Genomic DNA, 13,907 nt, shown 5'->3' with positions numbered 1-13,907 from the left:
TGGGCTTCCCTGGTGGCGCAGTGGTTGAGAGCCCGCCTGCCGATGCAGGGGACGAGGGTTCGTGTCCCGGTCCGGGAAGATCCCACATGCCGCGGAGCGGCTGGGCCCGTGAGCCATGGCCGCTAAGCCTGCGCGTCCGGAGCCTGTGCTCTGCAACGGGAGAGGCCACAGCAGTGAGAGGCCCGAGTACCGCAAAAAAAAAAAAAAAAAAAAAAAAGAGACATCCTGTGTGCTACTGCCTCGTGAAATTATAATTCCCACAGTCAACCTGTGTTAAATAAAATGTTGGCAAAGACCACCTCTTGGTTTCTGAGCATAATTTGCCCCCTTGAAACAAAACACACTGATATAGACAAGTGCTTCTCAAACTTTTCCTGCACATCTGACTCACCCAGAGGACTTCTTAAAACTCAGATGCCTGCTCCCCACCCCAAGAGATTTGATTCAGCAGGTCTGGGCTAGGCCAAGAAGTTGTATCTCCAGTAAGCTTCTGAGGGATGGAGACACTGCCAACTGGAAGGCCACACCTTGGGTGGCACTGGCTTAAATTATGTAGGAGAGGAAAGAATGCTGGACTGAAATCCGAAGACCTCTGTGCACATAAGCACAGAGAAAGCGCCTGGGAGGGAACTCACAAAAACGTTCACAGACTTCAGCACTGCCTCGGGTAATAATGGACTGGTACTTTCTTCTTCATGTTTTTCGCTATTTCCCAAATTTTATTCCTGTGTTTATATAAACACACAGATACACACAACCTCCTCTAAATCTAGAAATTGTATGTGTATATATGTACCTATATAATTTACTTTATACACATACATTTCTTAAAGAGTTGTTTGTTGTTCTTTCGCAGCCATGTCACTGGAAACTTGTAATAAGCTTGTGGACAATATAACCCACAGATCTTTTTTCTCATACCTGTGGTCAAGTCAGCTCATGAACTACAACTGATCTTTCACACTTGAGGACTGACTTTAGATTTACTATGAGGCCACCTGATGATGTACAGTGCATGGGACTGTAAATCAACCCCTACCGTAACGTTCACTAGTCCCGTAGGTTCCCTGAATGTTTGTTTATTAAGGTGAGAACGAAGGCCATGTGTGCTGTCTTAGGTTCGTCTGTCCTATCCTTCCTACTTTGAAGAGATCCTGCAGAATGATGAACCTGGAATTCTTCACTTACTTTGTCTTGGACATTTGCTGACATTTCACAGCCTTTCCCAAGCAATGGCTCTATCTTTACGTTATTCTTCTTGTGGTTTGATCATAGGTTGGTGTTGCTGTCAACGCTGTTGCCATTTTTCATTAAACCAACCCATTCTGGGCCTTCGTCTTTCCCGGAGGCTATATTTGTCCTTGCTTATATGCTTATTTGGATGGAATCTACAGGACTGTCTGCTTAGTCAACCCCCTTGTGGGAAATGTCCACCCCCCTCCACATGCAGGGTACAGTGGGGTGGTCATGCTTATACATGTAACACCATCCCCAGCCATAGGGGTTTGGGCTGGGAGTAAGCACAAGGTCCAAACTGGATCAATTAGTTCCTTCCCAGGAATCTCATTCTGGGAGAGAGACAGAACCTTCTATTTCAAAATGACTAAGCCAGCGACGCGCACTCGAAGCTCTTTGGTGAGCCTGTTTTCCATCGTGAGGCAGAAAGCCTGTGCACGGACCCACAGCACGAGCAGAGACAGGGATGAAGACGGATCCACGTTAACGTGTGCTCTGAAAAGAAGGCGCCAACCTCCTGCTGCTGTGACTCTCCACAACTCCGATTCTTGCCATTCCTGATGCTGGAATTCCACGACTTACCCCAGAAGCCTTCCAATAAACCATCTTTTTTGTTCAAGCCAGCTAGGTTTATTTACTCCAGAATAACCTTAGTCAGCTGTGATACTGATTTATAAGAAATACGTATCTGTTCCCGGTCCTAGTTCCAAGCACAGCTCCTAAAACCCTGGGAATTTCCTAAGCCTGGAGAGCAAAGGTGTCTTTTGCTATGTTAATGAGGTGACTTTTGGAAAGCCCTTAGGAAACTCCTGGATGGAGGTTGGTTGCCAGGGAAACCAAGCTTGTGATTAGCTGGTTAGAACTGTCGGTCCCACCCCCCTAACCTCCTGGGAGGGGAGAGGGGCTGGAGACAGACTTCAGTCACCAACCGCCAATGATTTAGTCAACCGTGCCTGTGTCACGAAGCTGCCATGAAAAGCCAGAAGGACGGGGTTCAGAGAGCTCCAGGTTGGTGAATGCCGGGAGATGAGGGGAAGGTGCCGCGGTGGGAGAGGGCATGGACATTCCGGGCCCTTCCCCCAACCTGGCCCTGAGTATCTCTTCCATCCGGATGCTCCTGAGTTCTATCCTTTCATAATAAACTGGTAATCTACTAAAATGTTTCCCGAGTTCTGCGAGCCAGTACAGCAAATTAATGGAACGCAGGGAGGTGGGGTCACTGGAACCTCCATCTACAGCCGGTTGGTCAGGAGCACAGGTGACAACCTGGACGTGGGATTGGTGTCCGCTGGGAGACTGGGGTGGGGAGGTCTTGTGGACCGAGCCCTTAAGCTGTGGGATCTACCTGGAGATAGTGTCAGAATTGAGATAACTGGCTTAGTGATGTGGAAAAAGACACATCGGAATTGGTGTCAGAATCGTACCAACCCGTAGGCCTTCCTTTAAAACCCTTGAACTCATTACACACCTTTCTAGGTGGCCACATTCGTTTTATTTTAAAATTCATTTAGTTCTCTCCCTTTCCCCCTCACTGTGCTCATTAGTGATGTTGGTTAGAATTCTGCCTTTTAAATCTTTCCACTCCTCTTGCATCATCTTTCCTTTAGCACCCTGTTCACAGCATTCTTTTTTTTTTTTCCTCTGTACCTCTTGAAATTTGCCTTTCCCACATCTACAGGCTGTAGTGTGGCCATAACACGCAAGAGTAGGTACAGGGCAGCATTCCCCTCTCCCAAGGTTGCTTCCTTTCAGTTCCGACACAAAGTGAGTTGTTTGCTTTTAGCTGCAGGAGACTTCCAGCTGACTTCTGGATAATTAATGATCTCTGCGTCCTCCTAAGCAGTTTGTTACGAGTGACTCTTGCCAGCACATAGCATTTCCACTGGTTTGAGTTCTAAGCCCAATGTAACAACAAGGTGAAGACCATTAAAGGACACTTTCTACACCTGCCACCAGACTGTGGGGTGGGAAGGCATGGCAGGAGGATCTTTAAGGTGAATGTCTGGTTTCACCAGAAGAGGATGAAGAGGCCCAGGCACGGGGAAACAGACCCCACATCCCCGCTGGCTGTGTGAGTCTCCACTGGAGAGACGCAGGACATCCGAATGGAAAGGATGACCTACAGAAGGACGTGGTGCGGATAAGAAGGAGGGATGGATAAAAATGTCTGCAGCCAGAAAAAGGTAATCTAGGAAAATTATGTGTGTTCTATCATCACAAAGTGACAATAACCACAAACAGAAGAACGGCTTAGAGGATGGGACTGTAAAGAAAGGTTTAAAACTGATGGTAAGAGGGGAGTGGTTAAGTAAATTATGATATATCCAGAGAGTAGAATTCAAAAGTGGCCTTATAGGGCTTCCCTGGTGGCACAGTGGTTGAGGGTCCGCCTGCCGATGCAGGGGACGCGGGTTCGTGCCCCGGTCCGGGAAGATCCCACATGCCGCGGAGCGGCTGGGCCCGTGAGCCATGGCCGCTGAGCCTGCGCGTCCGGAGCCTGTGCTCCGCAACGGGAGAGGCCACAACAGTGAGAGGCCTGCGTACCGCCAAAAAAAAAAAAAAAGTGGCTTTATAAAATTATGTAAATGAAAACACTGCACAGTTGACTAGGTTTAAAGGCAGGTTACAAAACAGTTTACTCTGAGACCCAATTTCTGTTAAAGAGACACACACATACATACCTCCGGTATACTGCTCCCTAAACTTTGATATGTATACAAATCCGCATATTAACCAAATCTAGGGGTCTGGTTAAAATTCAGATTCTGATTCAGTAGGTCTGGAGTGGAGAGGCCTGAAACGCTGCATCTCTAACAAGGTCCTAGGTGCGGTGGCTTCTGCTGGTCCCACTGACCAGCATTAGTAGCAAGGATATACACCAGGGTATTAAGAGTGATGTGTTTCATGGGTGATAAGGCTTTATTTTAGTTTTCTTCTTCCCTTGTATCTATTTTCTAATTAATTTGGGTTAAAGAAGGAAAATTAATGGGCATGTGTTGTTTTTACGTCATGAAAAGACAAAATTCACTTACTTTAAAAAGAGAAAAAAGGTGAAGCAAACCACAAGGTCATGAGAGATATAATAAAACTGTGAGGAGGAGCCTCTATAAAATTCAAGCGAAGGAGGAAACACGCACACCTAAAAAAGGCTGGAGGGGCAAGGGGCAGTGAGGGACATTGCGACAACAAGTCTGTAAGAATTCTGGGGCCATCGGACGAGTGGTATCAGAGGACAGGATTGTTGGAATCTGCGGCATAAAGAGGCATATTTTACATGGAAAGAAAAAATTAAAACAAGCAGTGATAAGACAGGTGCAGCCCTGCACTGCCTGGTGTGGGCAGCCTTGCCAGGTGCACAGAGGGGTCCAGCTGGGCCCGCACCGCCTCAGGGACTCGGGGACTTGAGAGGAGAGCTTGTCCTGCCGGCTCCAGTTTGAAGGATATTCTCTATGAGGAGCGACGGGTGAAATCTGGGCACCACTAGAAAGCTAAAAGGCAGGTCAGAGGTTATGCCTGCAGCCAGACTCTATTAGAGCTGGGTGACTCCCAGGAACGTAGGCGTGAGGGAATCGCGGGGCCACGTGGGTGGCTGGACAGAGCTGGGCTCCCCGTCTCACGGGGCTTGGGCAGCAGAGTGTGTGTCCCCAGAAGCCTGCAGAGAGCAGTGTTTCTTTTCTATAAAAGATCCAGCCTGAGCCAGACCTCCAAGGCGGCCCTTACTGTCTTTGGTGGTGACAGCGGAAGGGACAGGGGTGGGTGGTGAGAGCTCTGCTATTGGGCACAAAACACTGAGTGACAAGCCACAGAATGCACACGGTGTTATCACCATAGGCGGGGATGAAATTCAGGTGCTCCGGTTTCCTTAACCCACACCAGGGCTGATCTGAGACCGCAGAGAAAAGGGCCGTTGGAAGGTGCTATTTATCAGTGACTATTAACTGCTTTGCAACACTGACATTAAGACTGATATCAAAGTCATAAAGTGGTATTCACACCCTCAGAGTTAACCAGAGTCACCCACAAAAGGTGGCCGGGAGCTAGCCCTCCAGGATGGAGTCTGCCCTCTGCTGGACATCATCGTGATGACTCGGATAAAAGGGAGCAAAAAGAAGTCTCAGGAACAGAGAGAAATTCTGCTACTTCCAGGACCCCGACCCCCATAACGCGGAGACACAGGAACGCACAGAACAGTCAGTGGATGTAGTGGTATATCCTCTCCACATATACAGTAGTTAGTGATCTCTGAAAAGCAAATCACTCACTGCCTCTTAGAACAACGCCCTGCAGCTCACTCCCCTTTCCTTCAACCCTTTCTAGGGCTTTTCCCTGTATCCATTTTCACTCTTCCATTTCCTGAGAAATATGAAGCGTTTTCTAGTAAAACCTATTTAGGGAGCTGTTTGACTACAAGCAGGTGAGAAGTACTGGCTCATCCTATGAGAGGCCTGTCAGGGCCAAGGGGCCCCGGGAGGACTGGCAGGTGGGCTCTCTCACCCCCTGCTCCCTACCCCGAGATGGTCACATCTCCACGCGCGTCACCTTGTCTCACTCACGCTCTTATAAAACCAGGTACATCTGTGATATTGTGCCATAATAAGAAATATCTAGGGCTTCCGTGGTGGCGCAGTGGTTAAGAATCCGCTTACCAATGCAGGGGACGCGGGTTCGAGCCCTGGTCCGAGAAGATCCCACATGCCGCGGAGCAACTAAGCCCGTGCACCACAACTACTGAGCCTGCGCTCTACAGCCTGTGAGCCACAACTACTGAGCCCACATGCCACAACTACTGAAGCCCGCTCCTAGAGCCTGTGCTCCGCAACAAGAGAAGCCACCGCGATGAGAAGCCCACGCACCGCAACGAAGAGTAGCCCCCACTCGCCGCAACTAGAGAAAGCCCGCACACAGCAACAAAGACCCAACGCAGCCAAATAAATAAATTAATTTAAATAAATAAATAAAATCAATAATTAAAAAAAAAGAAATATCTATCTAGTCTTCACCCCCCGCCCCATTTCTGGCATAAGAGCTTTTAAAACACTTGGAATTTCTGACTGATGGGGTGAGAGGAGCACCTCTTGTTAAATAAAGTCATGTCTACTTGTGGTCTAGTAAACTTAGAATATGGACTGTTGGCAGATTCTATGGAATGAGGGACAAAGCTGTCCTAAAATACTGAGTGTTACTATTCCTGCTACATCCTATATCCCAGAATTTCTTTCAATAATTTTGAGGGCGACTGTAATTTCTCAGGTCTCAGTATAAGAAAATGTCAGTGAAAGTGATCTGGAATGAATCCCAACTGCTTCTCTCAAAGAAGTGAATTAACTGTGAAACTTGACATGTGCACAGTCACCGCCACTCAACCCTCTTGTACCCGGGAGCATGGACGTCAGCTAGCAGCAGGGGACCCCCCAGTCTGCGTCCAGCCCTGACCCCCGCCCCGACGATACTGGTCTAAACGGCCCCACGTTCTCCTCTGTCCTCTGTCCTCCTCACGGCAGCCCGACTTGATTTTCTTGATCAAACTGCTTTCCTGCTCTAAGACTCTTGCTAGTGCCACAGTGGCTACTGATTAAAAAGTAAACTCTCAGACTCCATCGAAAGTCCCAACAGTTTGGTCCCCACATACTCTGCCAACCTAATCCCCCATTCTCCGCCTTCCTCTCTTTCTGTCCTCAGCCACACCCACTTACACACTGTCCCTGAAAACCACAGGCCCAAGCTGCCCCAAGACCTTTGTTTAGGCTGTTCCCTCTCCCTGGATTCCTTCTCCCTCCATACCTGCCAGTCAAAGTCTTCCCAAACCTCCAATTCCATCCCCTCCAAGAAACTACCCAGGAGGCTCTTCTATTCTCCTTGGGTGTGGTCCCTCCCTCTCTGCCTCAAACCTCACGCCTAATGTACTGATTAACACCCCACAATCAGGCTATTTAGGAAAGCGTTTATCTCCCCTACAAACCTCCAGGCCCTGGAGAGCGCTCTGTTTTCCTCCCAGCACAGGAGCTGGGAAGACAGCAGATGTGAACTGAGGACAAGAGGAGGGGACAGACACCCTGCATGCCAACAGCCGTGCCAGCCCTGCCCACGCAGAACTCGGGACTTCTGCATACTTACGGTTTCCACAGTTGAGACCACCAAGGCCGAATGGGCAACTGCAAGTCAACAAAGAAAAAGAATAAGAATTAGTTTCAAATATCAAAATAACTGAGGCAATTTACCTAAGTAACTTCTAAATAAGGTTTGGAACAAATTCATCAGAATAAATGAACACGGAGCCTACCTCATGCAGGTTTCATTTTCAAGCCTATATCCATCTTCACAGGCTGAAAGAGAAAAGGAAAATCCAGGAACGTGTCTATTGACTTCCCTTGGTCCCAACTGACAGTTAATAAAACCAGCCACCCTAAAGGCCACAACAATATTCTAGATCCAGCAGGCTACAAACAGCTTTAGAATTCCCTAAAACCTGGCCTAAATACTGTTGCCAGTTCAACCAATTCTACCAAAAAAAATTCTTAACCTCTTAGTGATTCTCAGTTTCCCAGCTATAAAAAAGAGGATAATGATAATATCTGTTTTATAGTTTCTTGGAGGAGATTAAGTAAACTAAGGCATGCAAATGACTTAGCGCAGCACCTAGCGCATAGTAACCACTAACTGTTCGTAGCTGTAATTATTATCCAACATATGCAATTATTTTTGGAAGTTCTCCGTGGCCCCTGTGTAACATCCTTCCGGAAACACAAAGACAAGTGCTTCACCTTCTTTAACGTAAGTCAAACCTTTAACCAGCTGTTGGCTCCATCAACCCCCTTCCATGAGGAAGTGAGAGCTGTGACACCTTCAGAGCCATGGCCCTGGTGGGTGCCTCAGTTTCCATAAGAGAACGCTCACCCCGTGGTCTGTGTAGTGGATTCTAGACATACCTAGATGAGCCCTAATCGGCACATCACCCAAGACCATAGCTTTGAACCCTCTGGCAGTACAGCTCGTGGACCACGGCTTCACTGAAGGCCTGTGGGCCAGCCATTCCCCTGGATCAGCAGTTCCTGCATGGATCTGATCACGGAACATTTTCAGCATTACAATAAGCTGACAGAACACCATGAGCTGTAATGCATGCTTGGATGAAAGCAGACAATAAAAAATCTCCTCTCGGACAAATTCACTGCTGCAAGGAATGATAGGAATTGGATTCGTGATTAATGTATGCCACGCGCTGCATACAAGAATCACAGGTAAGAAAAGGTACAAAGCGTCGAGCAGTGATCTCTGGACAGACAGCACACACGCGGATGGTGAGATGTGAGTGCCAGCAGCACACCGGGCTCAGAGGCTGCACGCCCTGCAGGCTGGGATGGGAGATCTCTCACAGACCTCCTGCCTCCTCCTTTAAGGATCAGTGCATAATAATGTTAACTACGTAGATGTGCTGAACTTTTTTCTTCCTTCTCTTTTTTAGTGTTAGACACTAAGTCTTTCTAGTATCTATTTTGTGGTCATAGACGATCGATACATCACTAGAGTTTTGTGGAATGGTTTGGAAAATACTGTTCTGAATAATCTAAATTCTCTCACAGCGGATCATGAGAGCTGTGAGCCTGCACTGCACTGTTTGGCCCCCTGGAATCCCTTTTCCTGAGCTATGCTCTCTTTATTAAGGGCAATCTATTACTAGCAGCAGCCCCAGGCAAGCCCCTGGGGTATTTATCACAGGCTGTCATGGACCACGTTGCCAATACCACTCAGTAACCTGGTGATGTGGATGCTCCAGAGAAACTTCTCTTGGGCCCTGGGGCCTAGAAAAACGGGGATGGGCCTAAAGAACTGGACTTTATATGACGGTCGCCACTTCTTTCAAAATCACGTTTCTCTCTGCCTCAGTGTCCAGGAAGCTCAGAACCTGAGTGAGCGGCCTATCTTTAGGAAACATGCGGGAACTTAAGGTATATCTTTCTGCATATTCATTTTCCTTCTAACCTCAACAAAGTAGTCATTTTATGTCTCCTTCAACCTGATTTACCTTTCAAATTAAATCTCATCTTGTTACAATGAATTTTCATTAGGCACTTCAAATCTTTTTTGCAACAAGGTAGAGCATAATCGTATCCCACTTCAGGGAAGAGGAATGAGGCCCCTCTCCCAAATCTTTGATACCTTTGAGTTCTCTGAGCTGGCCTTACTCAGCTGGGGCCTTCTCTAAGGAGCAAGCTGAGACCTCCTGTCTCCCCGGCGTGGAGAGCACCATGCCCTGGCCGTCCTTGTGCTATGGCCGGGTGGTGGGAGCAGGGGAAGCCGCCCCTGGATGACCCATGGCTCTGTCTGCAGGGCGGCTACACAGAGACTGCTGGCATCCCAGTGACTCTTCCCCGCCCGTCTCAGCACCGAGGCAGGCTGATGTCACACTAGTCTGTTCTATTCTGAACACTTCTTCCTGGAAATATTTTTACAGCAAATCTACCCACCCAACCCTCATCTGCTGGGTGGGAGCTTTCCACCCTGTGGCTGTCATCCAGCCAGATGTCAGGTCCATCTGTTGTCCTGTCTATGAGCTGACGGGCTGGGCTGTTTTCACTTCGCTTCAGAAGTGGCCTGGCTCCCTGGTGTAATGATATGTCCTTATTTCAGATGGGCTCATTCAGTCATTCATCAAAGACCGAGTGCTACCGTGGGCCTGGCGCTGCTCTAGGGGCTCTTGGAGGGAAACCTTGTCATAAGGCACTCCAGCGCGCCTTAGGATCCAGCTCCGCATCTCCACGCTCTAGAGGGACCCTGACCCGCAGAACACTGAAGACGAAATGAACGTGGCAACAGCCAGCATCGACACCCCAAGTGGGCTTCCCCTCTTGATATGGAACACAAGCAAATTTGAACCTTCTGGACTTTTAAATAAAAGGCCAGAAGTACATGGTGGAGCCTTCAGGGCTCTTTTGTTCCCTTGCAGGAAGCCAGATCAAGACCTGCCAATCCTGTCCTATCATATATGCTGCCCTACCCTCCAACTGTTCATTCAACAGACATTTATGGAACCCCATAATGTGCAAGCATATTCTAGAGACGGGCACCCAAGGGATCTGCAGCCTCGTCAGAGACAGAGACCTGCAAACAGGTGGCTGGAATTCATCAGGATATCTGCACGATGGACGGAAGCTAAGACATCTACAGGAAGGACACCTACTTTAATTTTACACGATGCTTTGAAAGTCTGGTAAAGACATTTCATGGGAGACACTGAGAAGGTGTGTGTGTGCGTACAATAAAGAACAATATGCAGTTGCTAATGTACAACTGTTAAGTGCAGAGATTTAGAAAACACACACCCACGTGCCTTTAGCCTCGATTTACACCAGGGACCGACCCCGGATCTGAGGTGTCCGAGAGGGTACTTCTTTTAACTTCCCCCGTGCCCCAGCACCAACGGCCAGAAGATGTCACTGTAACCCCTCAGAACCCAGCTGACCGGGCTGTGGTCCAAGGAGCTCCGGGATCCATTCATGGAGCTCTGATGGCCATGGGTGAAAATCTAACCAACAGGATACTGCAGAAACCAGGCTGCATGGGGCCTCGGCCACAAGCCCAAAAGCTAACCACGGTTTTCTTATGCCGATTCTCCGGTCATTACTTGATAGACATAAGGTTTCCGGTGCCTGTGTCACTGCATCTGGTAAATCCTTGACAGCTCTGCTATTGCTAATGCTAGTCTGTAAGCGACACAATTATAGAACTACTGACTTGGAAAGAGAGGGAAATGACTCATGCCAGTCAGAAGCAAAGGTGGCAGGGCCGCTCCCGAGGCCACCTGAAATTGCAGAGGCACTGCGTACAGAAACGACTGCCCCACGTAGCCACACGGCCGCCAGCACACAGGGACGTCAGCGCACTTCACGTGTGAAGGACGTTACCTTCACACATGAAGTGGGCTCAGTGCCCCAGTTTCTAAGACGGGCCAGGAGCACTTTGCATGAAACCAGATAAGAGGGAACTAAGAAGCGTCACCTCTGTATCAAAGCGGCAGACTGACAGGGCACTGAGAAGCGCTGTGAGCTTCAGAATCAGGCCTGTTGCCCCACAGAGTTGGGCCCCCTCTTCAAACCCCACCCCAGGGCCTGTGTGCAGAGCTGAGGAGGTGCACTTTCAAAGCACCTAAGTCAGAGGGTCTGAAGCGCAGGATGAGAGCACTGCCCTGAAATGTATTTTTATCCTCTCCTCTAATGGGAAGTCCTGACAGAAATAAGTGGCATGTCACCTTTCCCCAGGACGCCATTTTTACTCAGATTCCAGTACATCTGTCACCAGCAGGCACTGACTGAGCAGGAAAACTGGGCCATACACGTTCTCATGCGATGCGAGGCCTAAGGCTACGTGATGCCTTTATGTTGCTAGTTTTCCTGTGATCACGAATTGCAGCAGGGTTTCGTAAGGCAGGGTACCCAGTGCTCTGGACTTGAATTCATTTTATTTTAAAGCAGTATTCTTGCACTGCACGCACTGACCAGCCTTCGTCTCAAACTGGCTGAAGTTAATCCTCACCTAAGAGATTAGCAGAATTAGGTTTCTGCCTTGAAACCCTTAAAACCAGAACTCATTGGTTCAACAACAACCTGGGTAAAATACAAGAGCAAAGGCTGATGGCTTACAAAGTACCTCCATAACCACTGCCTTCTTTAATTCTTAGAATATCCAATGAAGTATCACTGCACCCATTTCACAGAAGAGGAAACTCAAGCTCAGCGAAGCAAAGTGACTTGCCCGAGATGATACAGGACGGGCAGGCAGAGTGGGACTCTGACTCAGGTCTCCCGGGCTGCCAGCTACCACTAAAAGGTACAGCCCTGCTTCCGTGCTGGTATTTTCATTTTAAAAGATTAGCAGACAATAGAATAAAGCTTTGGGAATTAAAACAGTAATTTTTCTAATTTCCTCTAATTAGGAGGAAAAAAAAAAAAAAAAAGGCCTGGCCACCCCAGGCATTCCATTCTCTTTTCTTTTCCTTTGAATCTGGTTGGCCAGACCAGTGTGCACCAGTCAGAGATAATGCTATTATTCCAGGGAGATAACGTATTCAACTCTGCTGGGAGCCAAATAACTAGAACCGGTTACCCCCAGATTAGAACAGTCACCCCTAGAGCAGAGACACTGCCCCAGGCAGAGAAAAGCACCTCCCCCACCCCCTGGGCCACAGAACCCCAGACCGGCTGGTACCTCGGCAGGAGTGGTCCATCTTGTTGAACTGGAAGTAGCCAGACTTGCACTGGCACAGCGCGACCCCGTCCAGATCGGTGCAGATGGAGGTCTCTTTGTCACATTCTGGAGTCTTCCGCTTGCACAAGCTGCCCGCTAGAATGGAAAAACAAGACAGTGAAACAGAACAAAACCTCCTCCACGTCGAACATTAAGATGCGTGAACTTCCTGCTTCAAGAGGCTCAGAGAACAGTTTCCAAAAGAGCCTGCGTGGCGCGCCGCTCCTCTCAGAGGGCACTTCTGCACTGCCTTCTGCTGCTCCTCCCCCGAGTCGGCCCCCGGGTCTGTTAGTGAAAGTTCACGGGGCAGAAAGCAAACCCAGAAGAAACGGGGTGCCGTCGCCAGCTCCAGCGTCCCCTGCAAACACAACCCTCGACGGGTGGGATCCTCTGCACCTTCACGCTCTAGGGCTGCAGGGGAGAATCGGCACAAGCCTGGAAAGTGTGACCCGCTCTCTTAGGAAGGAGGCCTGTCCCGGCTGAGGTGTGTCCCAGCTCTGTGTCTGTCTGGCCTAAAGGGACGCAGCGCCTGCTGTGGCGGGTAGCCTGCTGCCTAGCAGACTGACTCTGAGGAGAGGTGTGGAAGGTAAGCCGGGCTGTATGTGTTCTGTCACTGTCCGCCTGCCCACGATACGGATGCCCGCCTGGGGCTTGCTGGGCCCTGGGTCGTCAGCTCCTGGCCATGTGGGCCAGGCTCATTTCAGGGACGACAAAGAACTCTTTCATTATTATCCGAAAGCATTCATTGCTGGGCATGTGGCCGTGAGGCTGTACACAGTGAACCCTCTCTCGGGCTGTATACAGCAGGCCCTCTCTGAGTTTGCATACAGTGGGCTTTCTTTGAGGTTATGTACAGCAGACCCTCTCTGAAGTTGTAAAGAGTGAACCCTCTCTCAGGGTGTATAGAGCACGCCCTCTCTGAGGCTGTATACAGTGGACACGACGAGGGTGCTTTTTACCATCTAAGGTAGGTCTAACAAAAAAACATATGTAATTGGGGTATACAGACAACAGAACAAAAATACGAAATCACTTGGATAGTGGACGGTAACTTATTTACACTATGTACAGGGTGAGACTGACCTACGCCGCTGTTTTTGGCGGGCGTGAGCAAGTTCAGCGTGAGGAGACAGCCGAGGAAGGGCCACGTGTACACTGGGCAGTGAGGTGTGGGCTCCCTTCTCCCACCTTAAGGAAAACACCAACCGATTCAGAAACCAGCTGCCAGCTCTTAACACAGCACAGCTATACCCCCACTCCACCCCAGGCAGGTTCTGGCGACAGGGACCCCGGCATCTGCCTCCTTGTCTGAGTCTCGAGAGCTCGGGGCCAGTGGGTGCCTTGGTCACAGGAGGTTAGTTTAGGACACAGCTTCAGCTCTCAGAGCTGAATTTCCTGCCTTTATCAGTGGAAGCTGGCATGCTAAATCA

At 49.1% G+C, this 13,907-nt stretch overlaps 1 protein-coding gene across 4 annotated transcripts in view; it reads right to left on the bottom strand.

Moving 5' to 3' along the window:
• The window catches only part of HEG1 (heart development protein with EGF like domains 1), an 82,266-nt gene that overhangs the window by 14,908 nt on the left and 53,451 nt on the right, over positions 1 to 13,907 (bottom strand). For all 4 annotated transcript variants that reach the window (XM_067738636.1, XM_067738637.1, XM_067738639.1 and 1 more), the window contains 3 exons: positions 12,439 to 12,573; positions 7,517 to 7,559; positions 7,351 to 7,388 (listed from right to left, as the gene is read on the bottom strand). In XM_067738636.1, coding sequence (XP_067594737.1) covers positions 7,351 to 7,388; positions 7,517 to 7,559; positions 12,439 to 12,573 — 216 coding nt within the window. The remainder of the gene's footprint in view (positions 1 to 7,350; positions 7,389 to 7,516; positions 7,560 to 12,438; positions 12,574 to 13,907) is intronic.

This window comes from Pseudorca crassidens, chromosome 5 (genome assembly GCF_039906515.1).
Source record: "Pseudorca crassidens isolate mPseCra1 chromosome 5, mPseCra1.hap1, whole genome shotgun sequence".
Taxonomy (NCBI): domain Eukaryota; kingdom Metazoa; phylum Chordata; class Mammalia; order Artiodactyla; family Delphinidae; genus Pseudorca; species Pseudorca crassidens.
This window is presented reverse-complemented; position numbering and strand designations above follow the sequence as displayed.